Source organism: Vitis riparia, chromosome 3 (assembly GCF_004353265.1).
Source record: "Vitis riparia cultivar Riparia Gloire de Montpellier isolate 1030 chromosome 3, EGFV_Vit.rip_1.0, whole genome shotgun sequence".
NCBI classification, from domain to species: domain Eukaryota; kingdom Viridiplantae; phylum Streptophyta; class Magnoliopsida; order Vitales; family Vitaceae; genus Vitis; species Vitis riparia.
Window position 1 is genome coordinate 6,372,117 of NC_048433.1, and position 19,308 is coordinate 6,391,424.

At 35.6% G+C, this 19,308-nt stretch overlaps 2 protein-coding genes across 7 annotated transcripts; one reads left to right on the plus strand and one right to left on the minus strand.

Moving 5' to 3' along the window:
* Positions 1-708: 708 nt before the first annotated feature.
* LOC117911722 (pentatricopeptide repeat-containing protein At1g08070, chloroplastic-like) lies at positions 709-14,803 on the plus strand. 6 transcript variants are annotated; one of them, XM_034826123.1, is made up of 5 exons: positions 709-2,741; positions 3,119-3,187; positions 3,301-3,472; positions 4,326-4,451; positions 14,697-14,803. In XM_034826123.1, the coding sequence occupies exon 1, from the start codon at positions 728-730 to the stop codon at positions 2,618-2,620; it is 1,893 nt and encodes a 630-aa protein (XP_034682014.1). In that variant the 5' UTR covers positions 709-727; the 3' UTR covers positions 2,621-2,741; positions 3,119-3,187; positions 3,301-3,472; positions 4,326-4,451; positions 14,697-14,803. The 6 variants fall into 6 exon arrangements, with proteins under 6 accessions (XP_034682014.1, XP_034682015.1, XP_034682011.1 ...); XM_034826124.1 differs by lacking the exon at positions 14,697-14,803 and adding an exon at positions 5,799-6,501; XM_034826125.1 differs by lacking the exon at positions 14,697-14,803 and having other exon boundaries at positions 1,089-1,173; positions 1,274-2,741; positions 4,326-5,095.
* Positions 8,867-15,251, minus strand: LOC117911723 (thioredoxin domain-containing protein 9 homolog). The gene is made up of 4 exons (XM_034826126.1): positions 15,158-15,251; positions 14,803-15,078; positions 9,456-9,614; positions 8,867-9,345 (listed from the first exon to the last, which is right to left on the minus strand). The coding sequence occupies exons 1-4, from the start codon at positions 15,179-15,181 to the stop codon at positions 9,166-9,168; spliced, it is 639 nt and encodes a 212-aa protein (XP_034682017.1). The 5' UTR covers positions 15,182-15,251; the 3' UTR covers positions 8,867-9,165.
* Positions 15,252-19,308: the final 4,057 nt, after the last annotated feature.

The window sequence follows — 19,308 nt, forward strand, 5'->3', positions numbered from 1 at the left end:
ATGATTGTGAGATGAGTGACACATTAATGAAACATGTCAAGGTTTTAACGTTGAAGAGGTGATTAAGGAGCAAACTTGTGAAAGGGAGATCAGACTTGCCATATGTGAGGGAAGGAAGTGTGGATAACTTGAGCTTGAAGAAAAGTTTAGATTAAACTCGGGTTGCTTTGGGATTCATGCACATGTGATTTATTTCTAGGATGACTCATCTCGAAACCTTGATTTTGAGCCACCTAACATGGGAGAGTCGACTGACATGGGAATGCATGTCAATCGATCACTCCACTAATATATCGATCTGCATGCTAAGCGGTGGCAGGCTGTAGCCTTTCCACCCCACTGTGAAGACTCTTAAGTTGAGACTCGAATTTTCGAACGGATCCTTACCACCAGAGCAACGCTCCTCCTCTTGAAGAATCCAATTATTAAGCATACATAACCTTTGTTTTTCAAATTCCTTAAATGCAAAAGAAATATGAAATTATAAATATTTTTAAATAAAAAACTAATCATATTTTTTTATCCTTTCATATATAAAAAAAATTGTATATTATTCTCAAACACCAATTTTATCACATATATATTTTAAAATATTAAAAATTACCAAAATATCACTAATTAGATTTTACATAAATATTGAAAAATATCATAAATATCAATAGAAATTGGAAAGATGACTACCCTTACATAAGCTCGAAGAAGGTTCGTTTCGCTAGGCTGTGACACTATGCTCACTAAATTTTCGCATTGTCCACCCTTCATATTAAAAAATGGCTTTCATTTCCACTTCTCAGTCTGCTTAATGCATTCTTTCTTTTCGAATTCAAATTCTCATAATTTCACCAATTTCTCTGTAATGCTACAAGGCCATATTTCACATTCGCATCTTCTTCAAATTCATGCTCAAATCTTTCGAGTTTACGCACATCAGGACAATCTCGTGGCAACTCGTCTCATCGGCCACTACCCATCTCGTTTGGCTATTCGAGTCTTTGATCAGCTTCTAACTCCCAATATATTCCCCTTTAATGCCATTATCAGAGTTTTGGGTGAAGAGGGTCTTTGCTCGTGTGCGTTCTTCGTGTTCAAAGCCTTATTGCAGCGCTCGCTTTCGCCTAACGATTTCACTTTTTCTTTCCTTCTGAAGGCTTGCTTTCGATCAAATGATGCCAAGTATGTCAAACAAGCCCATACCCATGTTGTTAAATTGGGTTTTGTTTCTGATTCCTTTATTTGTAATGGTCTTCTTGTTGCGTATGCGATGGGCTTTAAGGATATGATATCGGCGCGTAAGGTGTTTGATGAAATGCCTGACAGGGCTATGGTTCGTTGTTGGACTTCTTTGATTGCTGGGAGTGCTCAATCAGGTCAGACTGAAGAGGTTTTGCGCCTTTTCTTTATGATGGTTAAGGAGAATTTGAGGCCGGAAAATGATACCATAGTCAGTGTTTTATCTGCATGTTCAAAACTTGAGGCTGTAGAAATTGAGAAGTGGGTAATGATTTTATCAGAATTCATCAATGATGATGACACGGGGAGTTTTGGTCGAGATTCAGTCAACACTGTTCTTGCTTATTTGTATGGGAAGTGGGGAAAGGTTGAAAAGTGTAAGGAAAGATTTGATGAAATTGTTGGAGTTGGCAAAAGAAGTGTGCTTCCTTGGAATGTGATTATAGGCGGATATGTCCAAAATGGTTGTTCCTTGGAGGCTTTGAGTCTTTTCCGGGTGATGATTGAGGATCTCAATCTTAGGCCCAACCATGTTACAATGGTGAGTGTGCTTTCTGCTTGCGCACAAGTTGGCGATTTAGATCTTGGTAAATGGATTCATGGATACGTGAAATCTGAAGGTTGCAAGACTATTCTAGAGTCAAACACATTTCTAGCCACTGCATTAATAGACATGTATTCTAAATGTGGGAGTTTGGGGAAGGCAAAAGATGTTTTCCAGCAGATGGTCTCCAAGGATGTTGTTTCATTCAATGCTATGATCATGGGTCTTGCAATAAATGGTGAAGGAGAGGAGGCATTGAGGCTTTTCTCCAAAATGCAAGAGCTCGGTTTGCGTCCAAATTCTGGAACCTTCCTTGGTGTTTTATGTGCATGCAGTCACTCAGGGTTGTTAGACAGAGGGCAGCAGATATTTCTAGACATGATCCTGCACTTTTCTGTTCCTCCTGAACTAGAACATTATGCTTGCTATGTTGATCTCCTCGCACGAGTGGGCCTTCTTGAAGAAGCCTTTGAGGTTGTGGCCTCCATGCCCTTTGTGCCTAACAATTTTGTATGGGGGGCTTTGCTTCAGGGTTGCAGGCTCCATTCTAGATTGGAGTTAGCCCAAGATGTTTCCCAAAAGCTTGTTAAAGTAGATCCGGAAAATTCTGCAGGCTATGTGATGTTTTCCAATGCCCTTGCTAGTGATCAACAATGGGGGGAAGTCTCAGGCTTGAGGTGGTTAATGAGGGAAAAGGGGGTGAGGAAGCACCCAGGGTGTAGTTGGATCAGCGTCAACAGAGATGTGCATGAATTCCTTGCAGGATCCCTATCACATCCTCAAATTGATAGCATATATCATACATTAAATGGATTGGTGAAGGAAATGAAGGTAGCAAGTGCTTAGGAAGTTGACAAGATGAGACATGAAGATACTGATATTCTTTGGACCTTAACAATTGAAAATGTTTCCAGTTTCATTCTTCCTTGGGCAAAATAAGTTGTTGTTTAAGAAACTGAGGCCATAGGTGGGTACATATTTTTTGTTGTCCCTACCCCTTATACATATTTCCTGTGATTTTTGTCTTAATCATCTGATTTTGATACTCTGGTGAAATTGTATATGCCCCTTGTACATTAGGCTGAATTCTTGATCATGATAGAATTGCAGCAAGCTCTATTGTGATCCAGTAACAAAAAATCAGCAGTCTGTCTGTTTGACTTCAAGCTTCCAGTCAAATATTTGTTGTGTTCTTTGTATATATCTTTGGATACTGTGATTAAAGGGTGTTACATAATACTGTAAGATTGCACAACAGTTGAATGTGATACCTAGTTGGATATCAAAATATGTCGTGAGTGTTCTTCAAATGTTTTTAAATGCTTTTATACATTGCTCCGGCAGGTGTTTGCATCATATCACAACACTCAGCTTGATGCTCTTTTGCATACTGAAAACAAAGTCACCAATCAGGTTATTATATGATCTTTTGCATTATTAACCTTTTCTTTGTGGTGTTTTTTGGTATGGGGAAGGTCGCTTCATTTTGATTTTATTTTTCTCTTGATTTTTTGGACAAAAACCAGATGTTGATTGAGAATCTATGCGAGTACAGCCAGGAAGGAGTCTTTTACTTCTTTCTCTTTGGTTTCTTTGCAACGTAGCGGCATTTTCTTCTGGAGATTCTTGTAATCATGGACCTGATGACATCTTGCAGCTCAGCTTCATACAATTTCTTTTTGGCGCATTTTCCTTCTGGTAGTTATTCCTTGCAATCTGTAATATTTCTTGTTATACATGTAGATATGAATAATACTGGCATCATAGTATTTTCAGCACATCTGCAATAATACTTGAGAAGGCTAAAGTTAATTTATTTGTTATATAATGAGGAAACTCTCTTTATAGGTGTATCACATGAATTCTCAAAATGCATTGCCATTTCTTTAAAGAAATTTAACCAAAGAAAAAGGACAAAAATAAATTTAAAAATTGCCAACTCATCTGCTACTCTTTGGAGCAACCGACTACCCTTTAAAGTCTCCTTTGTGAAATATCTTAGTAACTGAATGAGAAACTGAAAGGATAATGTGCATGGACAAACACATAACTCTTCTAGTAATAAATACTCTGAGCCAATTTCTTAATTTTTGAAATCCTTAGAACATTTTGTTTTATCATTTTTGGTATTATCAGTACCCTGAGGCATATAACCCCTCTCCCCCGCGAACTCTTCTTTCTTTTCAGTTGATCTGAAGATTGTACTAGTACAATCTGGTTAGCCTTTGGATTGGCTTTCTTGCAGCCTCTTCATACCATATTGTACATAGAAGTGCAATTGAGCCAACTTCTGATTTTAGCTTGTTGTGATTGGCTATTTCTAAAGATTTTAAATTGATGCTTACATACATGAGCTTATTGGTTACTAGAGGATTGACTATAAGTATTGGTTTTTCTCTTGTTCAATTGCTTTTTTTACGTTCTTTCTTTCTGAATTCCCAGATCTTAATTTTTTTATATGCTTTTCTGTTATCTCATCTTCAAATTTGCTCTTCATGGTGCATTCATTCTGTTATTGCCTTATGTAGCATCCTTTTGTGGTTTTCCCCAGCTGGTGTTTTCACCAAAGAACAAGCTCTCAGTATTCTGGTCAGGAAATCCTACTGCTATCACTATTGCTGCAGGCCAAGTTCTCTCTCCAGATCCCATCACTGAGGAGACAAACCTGGATATCAAGGTAAGCAAGCCTGTCTTGGATGATTACAGTTTTTTTTTTTTCCATGCTTCATAGGCTAAATAAAGCAAGCTGCGTTTGGAAAGCTTAAGCTCTGACCCGTCTAGTGCCCATTCATCAGCTGATGCGAGCTGAACCTGAATTATAGCCTGGCACAGCTCAGTTTCTATGTGAGCACAGCTTGAACAAATTCAGCTTGGTTATATTTGACTCTACTTGCAACGTAACTTTAAATACCTTTCTAGGGGAAAGCTTGTTTGATAATTTAGATTCTTGAAACGACATTATTAGTTTCAGTTAATGTCTAAAGGATTAAATATCCTTGGCGAGCTAAGGTCAAATATCGATTAAGGCTGTAACATGAAGTATAGCATGAACTCAAGCAAAAAAGGTAGTTGTGTTTTTAGAAGTAATGATTAAGCAATCAATTAAAGTCTTTTGATAAGGGATTCAACTATTTTGAGTATGAACATCAACAACGGGATGCTTAATGTCAATTCCAATTGACATACGATAGTGAATAAATGTTTAAGATGAAAATTCACTTTTATTTTTAAGACAAATTTTTTGGATAGGATAATTTGAATGTTGTAATTCCAGTATTCACTCGTATTATTAATGAAATGATATAATTTTCTTCTCTGTAATTATTCTAATTGTTCATTGTCTTATGTTATGATTGGAAAAAAAATACAATCTACCTAAAGACTGTGATCTTACCCAAAGCTCGTTATGATTAGATGCATTTGAGATTATTGGATTTAAGTCTATTAGTGAATATAATTATACACTATTCAAAATTAGCTTTGTATGATATGTGGAAAAGGTTATCGAATAAGACATGCTGGAAAAGACATTTACATCATTATAAATTATCATCTACAAGTTCCTATAATAAGATAAATTCTCATTTTTCATGACAAGATATATTTTTTCAAATGTTTTGATTTAGTTATACTTTATCCAATTTTTAGAAATTTTATGCAAAACAAAAACAAATTAATTGATTGTGTAGTCTAGTGATAACCATCAAGCTCATGCATGATCCTTGGAAAATGGATGAATTCCCATATTTTGCCGATTTTATTTTAAAATTTCAAAGTGGCAAGAATCATCATTATTGTATTAAGAAAAGTAAGAATGAGAAAAAGGAGTATGCACAAGGACTTAGGATCACAATGGGGTGTATATTTTTTGATATCCATCTTGCCTTGTCTTGCCCCATTCCTAATAAGACAAGTTTGAAAAAATAATAAATGAATTTGAGGCGGTTCGAGATTGTCTTGTCTCATATTACCCTTTTGAGTTTTGGAATTTATTGATATTTGTGCTAAGCCCCTTATTAATCAGATAAGATATTGGAGAGCTAGGATTATCAGTAGAGACTTTGAAGCATATCCAAAGAACATGGGTTATCTCATTGCTGCAGATCCTTTTCACCAGATTTCCTGCAGTAAGAAATTGATCATCTACCAACCAAGTCCATTTCTAAAGATATTAAGCTACTTGATGAGCATCGTAGGGATTATATCCTCCCCTAAGCACACTCTTTTCAATCCTTCTCATGATGCTCCACCGACAAGAATATTCTCCATCGACAAACTTTAAGCAGTTTCAGCACCGAAAGCATAATTGTCTCCAGCATGTGATTCCACAGTTCAAAAGCAACCTGTCAGCCATCAATACTCCTCCGAAAGTGAGATTCGTTAGTTGAAAAGTGCTACAGTAAAAAAAAAAAGAAAAAAAAAAGTCAGTTTTACTATTCACTATTCATTCATGGGTTCACTATTCATAGCCAAAGTAAAAAAAGCATACAATACTCTATCTACTGCTTTGTACTATTTAAGATTCCTTTTTTTAGCTATTTATTGAGGCAAGCTCCTCAGTTGTAAGCAGGCTGAATTCACGACTAATTTTCCCCTTCTTCTCCATCTTAAGCTTCTCATTCTCTCTTTTTTCTCTCTCACCATGTAAGCCTTCAAGCCAAAGCTTTCTTCAAAGCTTTCCTACCCTTTTCCATTGTAAGATATTTCATTTCCCTGTTTCTCCTTATTATAAGTATGTTTTTCAAATTATGTAATATAAAGTTTGATGTTCATTTTCTTTAAATTTCTTTATTAAATATCTTTGTGTATTTCCGATTTATGTCAAAACTCAAAATCAAATAAGAGAAATCGGAAATACATAAAGATATTTAATAAAGAAATTTAAAGAAAATGAACATCAAACTTTATATTACATAACTTGAAAAACATACTTATAATAAGGAGAAACAGAGAAATAAAATATCTTACAATGGAAAATGGTAGGAAAGCTTTGAAGAAAACTTTGGCTTGAAAGCTTACATGGTGAGAGAGAAAGAAGAGAGAAGGAGGAGCTTAAGATGGAAAAGAGGGGGAAAATTAGCCGTGAATTCAACCTGCTTATAACTGAGGAGCTTGCCTCAATAAATAGCTAAAAAAAGGAATCTTAAGCAGTAAACAAAGTATTGTATGCTTTTTGACTTTGGCTATGAATAGTGAACCTGTGAATGAATAGTGATCAGTAAAATTGACTTTTTACTATAGTACTTTTGACTTTTCGGCTAACGAATCTCACTTACGATGGAGTATTGATGGTTGACAGACTGCTTTTGAGCTGTGGAATCACATGCTGGAGACAACTATGCTTTCAGTGTTGAAACTGCTTAAAGCTTGTCGGTGGAGAATATTCTCGTCGGTGGAGCATCACGAGAAGGTTTGAAAGGAATTCAAACCAGATCCAATACTTAATATTTTTCTTTTCTTGTCTTAAGTGCGTGTAGAATTCTTCTTGGTAGATGATTCTAAAGGCTTTAGCCATCCCATTCCTAATAGGACAGGTTTGAAAAAAATGATAAATGGGTTTGGGGTAAGTTCAAGATTGTCTTGTCTCATTTATCCACGTTATATTATATATATAGAATATTTCAACTTAATCATTTTTATCATTTTTTATTTATAAATTATATTTATTTAGGACATACCATATGACTTGGGAGTCTTGGACAAGGTGCCAAGTAGGGCTCTTTGGTAACATATTGGTGAAAAACGATGGTCAAACATGGTTGATAGCATGTCAATGCACAAGGATGAGGTATATGTAGGGTTGTAAGTGAAAACTAAGGATATACCTAAAACAGATGTCAAGAAATAAATTATTTTAAGAAAAAATATTACATCAAATCTTGGTATAAAATGATGTTTTATGATTTAATTGACTACTTAATTGGACTCCTTGTAGACATTTTTTCAGATACAAAATTCAATGTAATAAGAGTGTTTCTAAATGTGGCTAATTATTCAAAACCAATTAAAACAATTTCACTTTCAATAACCATAAAGATTGATTTACTCGTTAAGGTAGTCTAGTTGGTTAGGACGAACATCGGAAAGTGTAGGGTAATCCAGTTAGTCAAGACAAACATTGAAAAATGTAGTCTTAATAAGAGACACATGATTTGGATTTGAATCCTGCCACTGATGATACCTAAATTTACTCGATATTGATTGTTGCGGGTGATCAACACCCCAAGGTTTTGAGTCCCCATGGAGTCCTAAGGACTTGCCCATGAATGGTTCCTCGATGATGATGATAAAACTATAAAGATTGATTCATTTTAAGAATTTTGAAAATCGATTTTCTTGTTTTCTTATCAATAAAAATTGAACTAAATTGACAATTTAAGATTGCTACGTTGTTGGAATTTATAGTTGCAATTGTTTAATGTCGGATGAAATTTTTATATATATTATTATATATTTTGTAGACTCTATTAAATTAATTCATTATTATTAGATAAGGGTGCATTATTTTTTAAATGCATTTATTATATTTTTTAGCTAAAAATTAAAAAAGCAGTCTAAATTTCAAATTCATTAAAAATAGATTAATCTTAAAACCTAAATTAATTGCACTCCACTAATCATCTAAATTGAATCAAATCAACTTTAAATAAACTTCTTTATCAGTTTTTCTACCACTAAGGAGCTGATTTAATTTTGATACAAACATAAATCGATTATGTCCATTCGACTCACTTTTGTCTCCAAAAACCGATTGAACCATACTTTTTTACATCCTTAGTTATATGGGTGTTGGGCAATGGCTTAGTGATGGAAGCTTGAGCTTACCCATGCAAGGCACCATGTAGGTTGATTCACTCGGCCAAAAGTTCAGACGTTGGAATTCATTGGGTTGAAAATTTTCCTTCAAAGCGGATGAATTTCCAAGTTGTGGGATAAAGCATGACAAATATTAGGGGTGCATCACTTAGAATTGGTCAAATAAATAGGGCCTTAACTTTTAATGCCATCATCACAAACTCTGGTTTTCCTGCCTGCTAGCCAAAGCCTACCTGCTTGGATTAGTAGGAGATGAAAAGAACGAGCCAACTACACTAACAAGAATAGAGTGATATCCTAAACATATTTGCCCATTATAGGTGTGGACCGTGTGGTTAAGAAAGGTAGTCATACAAAGCCCGTATCAGATACTCAAACCAATCACAAAACAGTACTTTCCCAAACTTCAAACTACATGAAATCAAGGATTTACCTATTAAAAGGTCAAAAACTTGCTAAATTACTTTAATACAGGGGTTCTTACCACTATAACCATCCATTAGTACTCATAAATGAGAGTAGTAAGCACCCAAAATTTTAATGGATTTCAATTGAACTCACAGATGATATAAGATTTAATCTGAATCTGATGAGTATGAGTTTGAGCTTTGCCGGACACTCCTCGGTTGTGAACTAGATTTGGATGCATGTAGTGATGATTCACCCTCAAAAATGATAACTTGAGCTTTAGCCAACCTCTCCTCCAGTTCCTCTGTGCTGAACTCATCTGTTCCACCAAGCTCATCAAATCCAACCTAAAACACACTAAGTTAGGACATTATAGGGCAACATAAACAAAAAGAAAAGGTGATAGCAAAGAAATGTAACTGGAGACTAGTATAACACATCTTTCTATATAACATACCACATAGTCATCCACTTTGGCGTTCTTTATAAGGGCAAGGGTTGGAAGTACAACTATCTTGAGCTTCTCAGCCAAGAATGGACTTTTCTCTGCATTTATTTTTACAAAACGTGTCTCTATGTGCTTTTTTGCCAATATGCTCAAATGCTTGTCCACCACCTGCAAATGAACTACAACCATTGATTGTTTCTCCAAAATCTCAAGTCTGCTGTAGCTAATTTAGAATAACAAGAAAGGCGCTTTCAACATAATTGTTGCCCCCGACACTTACTACAGGACAGCATTAAAGGAACATGTGTTGGCTTAACTACAATTAAATATGAAGTTTCTTCACACCTTCAAAATGTAAAACGTCTACTCATGAATACCTTAATGGAGATATGTTTCAATTTAAGTTCTTCTTTCTGTACTGACCATACAGAATTTGTCAATAAGGAGCAACAAAAATTCAAATTATACATCAGCCATTCCAATTCATGCCATCCATAACCATAGGCATAGGAAAGTGCTCTAACAATAGGTGCTTATAGGTTAAAATTTCTACATTAACCACATATATACACAAAATCAAATCATCACATGGACACCAGCCTTTGACGATGCTATATCCAATTCCTCAGAACCATGAATATACCATTATTAAAAGTTCTGATTTCTTTAACATCACAAATTTTATTATTTAGCCTAGAAATAAGAAAAAAAAAAGGGTCTCCTCTTACTCCTGAAGCCACAATTGGTTTTGGTGTACAAGTGCATAAAATGCATCTCACTAGACCTTTCAATTGAAAGACTGAGGCAGCAACCAACTAATTTGAGCAATAACTCTATCCTACTTTTACTCATTCAAATAATTTAAACTTGATTTTCTCCTTGGACAGCATTGGCTTTTCAAAATTGCAAATAAGGCATAGATCCAGGGACCACCCTTTCAATAATATACTATTTTATGAAAAAATAAAAATGAAAAAATAGAAAGAAATTCCCTTTGTTTCTTGGTAAGCAAGAAAAGAATCTGCTAAAAGTTCCAACAGGGAAGAATGTACAGGTGGAGCATACAAGGGTTTCTCCATGCTCAATGTCCACCAATCCAAGAGGACAGAGAGTGAAGGAACAATGGGTCAAGCTTAAGCAACATCTGCTTTTCTCTATTCCTCTTTCCAGATTGTTCACAAAAAGCACAAATGGACCGCCCTCCACATGGTTGCTTCTCCTCGTTCCAAACCTCCTACACCAACCTCTAAAAGATCTAAAACCATCTTCAGCATCACCTGAAGCGCTCCCTCAAACAGAAGAAGAAAATGGACCTATAATTCTGAAAAATCTTTCCAATGCAACAGTAAATGGCAACAGAGACCCTCGCCCCTTATCAAGTGATCAATGATGAAACTCTTATCACGAAGAGCAGGAAAAGATAACACCTTGATTGTTTGCACCAAATCTCCTTCGAAGGTAAATCTCCCTTTTTACCACTGATAAAACTAAACTTAGAAAAGTTTACCAAGGGCAGTCCGTTCTTACCCGAAGCCCACCTAATAATATCTTCCCTCTAGCCTACAACACCAGCCTCATGGATATTACCAAAAACACATCAAATACCTCAAAATTCCATTCCTGAAACCCAGAATCCAAGAGACCCATTCCCTATTCCTCCTCCCCATAGACCCCACCTGATATTCAACATCCCTACTTCCATGTAACACCTATTTACTTCCAGTTTGGCACTTATTCCACATTACTTTGTATCGAAATGAAACCTAGACATTTTATCGTTCTAAGTGAAGTTCAGTAGTATTTCCATCTATGCTCACCTATCCATTCAAAAGATCTCAATGCATCAGCCTTTAGAATGTTGACTTTTCTTCTGATCAGAGAGAGAGGTTAGAAAGTAATTCAAAGGGATTCTGTGTAACATCTGGGTTCATTTCTCAACAAGAAAACAATGAGGTCCACCTTATAATGGAGAAAAAACATAAAACATTTAATGGCAATCTATACTCCAACATCAAGAGGCATTGGTGATAACATTGTAAACCAAGTTGATAAAAGGCACCTATTATGTTTTCTATGAGCAAAAATTTCGAAACCTTGAAAGGACTAGAACATTGTTATAATTTTATAATACTTAGAACACATGGTGAGGTGGAGGAAGGAAGATGTTGGTTCAAAGTTGAATAAAAATCCTTTAAGATCTCAATGGAGAGGGTTAAAGGAAAGGTTTTGGAGAGGGTTAAGGGTTTTCATCTTGAATCAAGTTTGGTGAGAAAGGCCTTGCATTGTTGCTAGAAGGGGTAGACTGTAGAGGTATGTTGTGATGGCAAGGACCAAAAACCTTTTAGATGGTTTGAATGGAGGGGGGAAGGGATTACAAGTTGGATAAGAATAGCAACAACGCGAGGAGGCTCCTTCTATGCTCTGTCTTTTTAGTGAGGAGAAAAGGTTCTCCTTAGTGGTCCTAGAAGGCTAGGGACTTCTAAAGGGATGAATGGTCCTGGCTAGAAAACTAAGGAGCTTAGGGGTAGTGTTGATGCATAGGAATGAGGAGGCATCTTAAGAGGCTAACCTTTCGGTAGGGGAAAGTGGTGAGAATGCCATTGAAAAAAGAATTTCATAAGTAGAGGTGGTGAGCAAAGTCTGAATAGAGGCGGGTGATGTAATGTGGATTCAAATTGGAAGAGAGGAGATACACAAAAAAATGAAGTCCCTATAGTAGTGTCTCAAATGTAGATGAAGTGAGTTTTCATTTCAAACACCACACATATATTCTTTGAAGAAATAGGTTGAGTACTACAACTGACACTTGAAAGGGAACCTCCATTTGGCTTTGATGGGAGACTCCCTTGTGTTGTTTTAGTTTGAGATAGTCATTGAAGCCGATAGGGACTCCTAAGGGGTCTAAAAATTTTCAAGAAGAAAATATTGCATTTAGATAAGTGGGTTCTAGAAGTTGAATGTTACAATGAAGATGTTTGTGCTCAAGAAGTCTAAGTGAGAGTTGTGGGCTGCCAATTCATTTGTGGGCAAAGGAGTTATTTACAAAATTGAGAGATTCTTGTTCATGGTAGTGGATGAGGATATGATGAGTCAATGCAACCTCCAATCGGCTAGGACTCTTGTTAGATATAATGGGAGGAAAGTACCAAGAACTCTACAAGTGGTGGTGGGGGCATCTTGTTTCGCCATTGAAATACCACCATGGATGTCTTTGGTCAAACCTAGGTCAAGGTGTAGAGAGCTGGAGGTTAAGGATGGAGTGGAAGGGTGAGGTTATCTCAATCTCATTTACCCATTTGAAAATTAGGAAGGTTATGTGTCGCAGATGGGGTTAAAATAGTCTACTAATGGAGAGGTGTGCTAAGATTTTTCAAGCCCTAGCAAGCCGGTGAAGAGTGTTGGAAGGTTTTAGCATAGGATTGTGGAAGGCAATTAGGAACAAATAGGAGGTTTTCAAAAGTAGAATTCACTTTATTGTAATGGATAGGAGGGGAGTAAAGTTTTGGTTGCATAGGTGGTGTGGTGACTCTCCCTTAAGAGACTCCTTCCTTGCCTTATGTGTCGGAGTCGGTTCAAAAGACTCGTAGGTAGCTGATGCATGGGGCAGGTCGGGAGAGAGGACTTTAGAGCCCTTTCTTTTTAAGGTAGTTGAGTTAGATATAACGGAGACCTTTTTGAGGAATATTCAAAAGCATCTAGTAAGATGGGGTACAAAGGATAGAATGATCTTATTTTGAGAGTGGAAAGTTTTCAGTCAAAGCTCTCTACTCCTTTTTGGTGTCAAGGGGTTCAAAGCCTTTTCTAACAAGTGTTGTTCGGAAACCGTGATTCCAACAATACTGAAGTTTTTTGCATGGGAAGTAACATGGAGAAGATATTTACCTTGGATCAGCTGAAAAGGAAAAGTGTGCCTCTAAGAAACAGATGTTACATGTGTAAAAGGGAAGAAGAATCCTTTGAACATATTCTTCTACATTGCGCCTTAAAGGTATGTTGTGGCAATTGATCTTTTCCATATTTGGGGGAGCATGGGTGATCCAATCTTCAACAAGACTGATGTTGCAAAGTTAGAATCTGCCTTAAGTTGGGAAGAGGTAGTGGAGGATAGCCCATTTGAAGAGGAAGAGTAAAGAAGTTGTGCATCTCTTTTTTGTTCTTTTTTCTTGGCGCCCTTTGTACACTCCCCATGTACTTTGATGCACCCTTGTTGTAATTCTTTTTGCATACAAACACACATACACGCACGCACACCACACACACACACACACACACACACACACACACACACACACACACACATATATATATATATATATATTATAATATTTCTACTAGAGATTTATCAAACACTAGAAACACTAGATGCATGAGAAAATGCTACTTTATTCCATTGTGGATTGAAGTTCACTTTGGCTCCACCAGCAGGCTTTGTAGTTCGCATCTTTTTCATTGAATACAAAAGTCACCTCCAAACTTGATGAGATAGAGTTTTTCCTGGCTTGGATAAGTAATGCAGCTGCATCAGCATGATCAGAAGCAAGCAGCCATTCTAGAGGGTGGACATTATATTAAAGAAAAATGAGGAACTTCCCATATAGTTGTCACCAGACAGCTAAAATAAGAAGTCAAAACGTATCAATTCCTATTAATAGTCAGTTCCATGTCCTTCAATATGGTCAAGAATCAAAATATTTGGTACTTCCAAAGTCATCATATGTTGGTCCATTACTGCATTTAGTCTTTTGTTTCTACCCATATGAAAGGACAATGGATTTGCTACAATTTAAAGGCAATTTTTGTTAAAGCCCTTAGGCAGACTTCCAAGAAATTGTTACCTTTTACCTCTTTCTTCCACAATTCTATAATTCATATCACATATTCCACCATCACTACGCTTCCTTCCTCAAGTTGTTTGGGATAATATATCCCAATAAGGCAATAACTTCACAACTCTACCCTATAACTTCAATACCCAGTTCCCCACAATTCACTACTTGCCCCTGAAAACTCCACCCTACCCCCACAAATCCTACAACCAAAAACTAAAATAGATTTAAAAGGAAAAAAAAAATATATTATAACATTAACCACAGTATAACACCAAATTAGGGACATTTAACATAAACTTTGTTTTTCACAATTTCAGTTAACAGAATTTTTCTTCACACCAAAGAAGTTATCATCATATGAAGTAAGAAGCACATTAACCCTACATGTCTCTGAAATTTTCAAATATTATTTTTTTTCCAGTGCTACACTAGGCTTACAGCCAACACAAAGCAATAATCTAGGACGCCAAGACCACATTTAAATTTGGATGAATAGATGAGGAAATGATGCATTCTGAGACCGGTACCTTGCAAGGCCAATTCGGGCGGTAGAAATGACAGACAACGCGTTCGCTGGCCTTCACAGCGGCGAAGAAGTCCTTCTCGGAGGGGATCTCGGAGTATTCTCCATGGCCGAGGGAGATCCAACGGCTCCGCTTCTCGGCCATCTTTTTCATTTGCTGAAGCCTCCGCTCTCTCAGTGCCTCAATATCGTCGAGGTCGAGGCGTTCTAGTGCTGCGATCTCTTCATCGATCTTGTCCTCCACGGCCTTGGCTACTGTCAGTACTTGCTTCTCCAGAATCTGCATAAAATCGGACAATTGAGATAAAATTAGGTATATAGAAAGAGAATAAATTGGAAGATCTAGAGAGAGAAACAACCTCTTGAACATTTGGATTCTCCATTGATGGATTGCACAGAATCTGCCTTCGGAAACGAGAAGATGAAAGTGAAAATGGAAAGAGTGGGAAGGAGGACGGATTTGCTCTTGTTTGATTCTCGCGCGGGCTTGGGCCCTATATGGGCCTGGTTGTTGGGCAAAGAGGCCTTTAGGCCCAGCCCACTGCCCCAGTTCTCAAATGAGAAATTCCACCAACGGTTAAGTTAGCACCAAGGAACTTTCATCTTTGCTGTAATAAACCTTTGGTAAATAAAATTAATGAAAACAAATAAATTTAAGTTATTAGTGGTGTTAGAGCCCATTTGGAGGTGATTTTAGAAAGCACTCTTAGTTTGAAAAACATTTTTTAAAAAGAAAAATTAAGTATTTGACAAAATTTAGGAAATATTTTTAAAAATTTAAGAAACCACTTGTAACATTTTTTTTTCTTTTAAAAACGATCATCTTAAAGCAACTTTAAAAAAAAAAATATTTTCACTGAAAACACTTCGTATAAATTACCAAACATACTCTTAAAGAAAACACTTTTTAAAGGAGGAGGCTAAAAAGAGGTAATAATTATGTTACTATACCATTAAAATTTATATTTTAGAATTATATTGTAAAAGTGCTTTTAGATAAGAATAATTTTAATATTTTCAAAATTTTTATTTTTCTTTAATAATTTTATTACTTATATTTATAGGAGTAAATATGTTAGATTGTTTCAAAAAAATTAAACTAGTTTTAACAAAACAATCTAAGTATTTAAAACAATAATTAAGTAATATTATTAGGTATATTGGAAAGTAGTTGGTTTAAAATTTATTTATCAATTCTTACTTTACTGTTTAGTAAACTAATTTAAATCTTTTTGAAATGATTAAATTTAATGTATTTAGTCTTATTAACATTACACTACCATATCATTTACACACTACCAGCTTCAATACTTCCCCTCAAGCTGATTGGGGTTAATGAAACCAAGTTTGGCTTGTCCTTTAGTCTATGAAAATGTGAAGTTGATAAACTTTTGTGAGTATGTTTGTTGTTTGATTTAGTAAAGGAACATTTTGAACTTGCAAGTTCTTTTTCAATGACTTTTTCCTCTCACAAAATATAAATTTAGTTCCATAAGTTTTATACGAGAATGTAATATTGGATTCATTATAAGGAAACCATGCTAGATTATCACACCATACAAGTGGTGACTTGGTTTGTTTGAGACCCCGTTATCCAAGAGAACTTTGTGACCATAGAATCTCTGCAATCACATGAGCTAAACTGGGATGCTTTACTTCTGTCAAAGACCTTGAAATAGTTTGTTGTTTCTTAGAGCTCCATGACCCTAAAAGTTCGCCTAAATATACACAATAACCAGGGGTAAATCTTCTATCATCAGAGGCCTAATTTGCATTTAAGTAACCTATGACAAGGAGATTGTTGGGTTTGTGAAGAAGCATCCTATGTGTTCCTTTCAAGTATCTGAATATTCTTCTGACAACCTTCGAATGAATGTCCAAAGGATGTTATATGAATCAACAAACTTTGTATTGAACATTTTTACTTTTTCAAGTAGATTTATCACACACTTCTCTTGATTGAGATGAAGGCTCCCATATTTGAGTTTATGAACTTTAATCCCTAAGAAAATGTTTAAAAGACATAGGTTCTTAAGAGCAAACACCTAATTCAAGTGAATAATGAGTGGTTGAACCTCACAAGTGTTGTTGCCAATGATGATAATATCATAAACTTAAACTAGAAGGAAAACATAAGACTTGACATTGAGTTTAATGAAGAGAGAAATATCAACTTGGGAAGACATCAAATCAAGATGTCAAAGTTCAAATTTAAGCTTTTCAAACCAAGCTTAGGGAGTGATCGCTTAGATTTTGCCGTTTATTGGATCAAAACAAAATTTACAACCTAATTCACTATTCTATAGCAATTTGTACCCGATCAAAAAGTGGTTTTAGTACAAACTACCGTAGTATAGTGGTATTTAGGTATCGTCCACAAGGATGGATTATTCTCAGTAATTAAGGCTTGAACGAGATGATAAGAAATGATGGTGATCAAGTGAATTTTACTTGAAATTGCATGATAAAATCTCAAGATAGCAATGTACTCAAATTGAATTGAAAACGAAGTGTAAAAGAGAAGAAAATTTATAAGATGTGAGATTCTCGGAGTTAGGATTTTCTAGAGAGCAATTTCCATGGTGAATAGGTGTTGAGATCTAATTTTCATCAAGTTAGATTGAAAACCTAAATTTTCATCTAAACCGATTTTTGATTTAACTTTAGATCTAGATCTAATTTCTCTTAAAATTAGGTAATCTAATCCAAGAGATCAATTTGAATCATCAATTCAATTCATCTTAAACTATCTTCCAATGATTCACACAATGCAACTATTCAATTTCATTCAAATCTAGCATTAAGAATTTGATGAATCTACCTAGCTTGCATTGTAGTAATCATCCAAGACAATTTGAAGAGAAAAATCCCCAAATTTCGATTAATCAATCAATTGGATCTAATTACCTTTACAATTCAGGCTCAATTCTCTAATTCACCATAGATCTTGCCTCTAGATCCTCCCTCTTCCGAGAAAAACGAGATTTAGCCGTGCATGCTTGGAGATTTGATCTCACAAGACATGTTTGGCTACCGAGAAAGTAAGAGAAACTGAAGGAAAATGAAGAATTATATAGAGAGAAGAAGAATGAAAAGTACTACAATTAGAAAATGTATCAAAAGTCTTTAAATGAGTTAATCCCGTTTCTATTTATAGGCCAAGGTAAAAAGGACACTTGGCAACATTTTAGAGGTCTTCTAGATGCTTCTTCATCAAGGAATCTGGAGAGAATGCATTTTCGCACGAGCCCTAGCAATCTCGCATGATGGTGCGAAGTGGAGAATCCAACAGCTTCAATTTCGTTCTTCTGGAGCGTTTCGCATGACTGTGCGAAAATTTCGCATGGTCATGCGAAATCACTTCCTCAAAATTTCCTTTTATGCTGCAGCCACCTCCTTTCTGTCTCATTTCGCATGACTGTGCGAAAATTTCGCATGGTCATGCGAAACCGAAAATCATGCTATTCCGGCTCCTCTTTACAATTTCTCTCATTTCTTCATGTTTAATCCATCTCCACTACCTTCAATTAAGCTTCAAAGTTTGGTTCAAGTGCATTTCCTCTTCCTCATGACCACATTATGTACCCTCCTCCATTCATTTTCCATTTGTCACTCCATGCTTCAAAAATCACCTTAAAATATCTCCAAAACTCAACAAAAAACCATTAGTATCACTTGCAAAGGTAGTAATGTATTACTTGGGCAAATTAGGCATAATTACTACTCAAAAGGTTTAAAACACATGAAAGTTAGTATCTAAAATATGTGGTTTTCGAGTAGTAATCAGGGAGCCTGCTTCAATCCATGGAGAGTCTTATTAAGTTTACAAATTGTGGTAGAGGAATTACCTTACTCACAAGAGGTTGAATGATATAAATATCATCGTCAAGGAATGTATTGACATCTAATTGTCAAAATTACCAATTCTAAGCTAGGACTAGTGTGAGAATAACCTGCACTATTACTAGTTTGACCACAAGGCTAAAAAATGAGCTTCATACTTCACAATAGTATCATCAACATTATGTTTGATTCAAAAAATCCACTTGCACCCTATAACTCCATGTATTTTTTGTAAAGTGTCATACTCCTCTTGCATTACATGTTTTCATTTCTTATCAAATAGAGTTGTACGACCATTGGTAAGCTTAGTGTATTTATTTGTAGAAATTGCAAACACTTTAGGTTTGTAGATACCATCCTTAGCAAGAGTGATCATGGGATGAGTATTAAGTGGTGTTGGGATTGAATCCTAGAAGGCATGACATGATGTAATAGATTAAGATACATTTATAAATTTTATTTATCTATCTATGTTTTTTGGTTTCTCATTCATTATCCCATTTGCATTAATTGGATATATGAGCATACACGTTCATATCTCTTACATTGTATGATTTTAATGCATTAGAAGTTGCACAAAGAATACAAGTCATAATTTCCTTATAAGTAAATAAGTTGTCCACAATCAATTCATGAATTTGGGCAATCTAGTAGAGATTATAGTGCA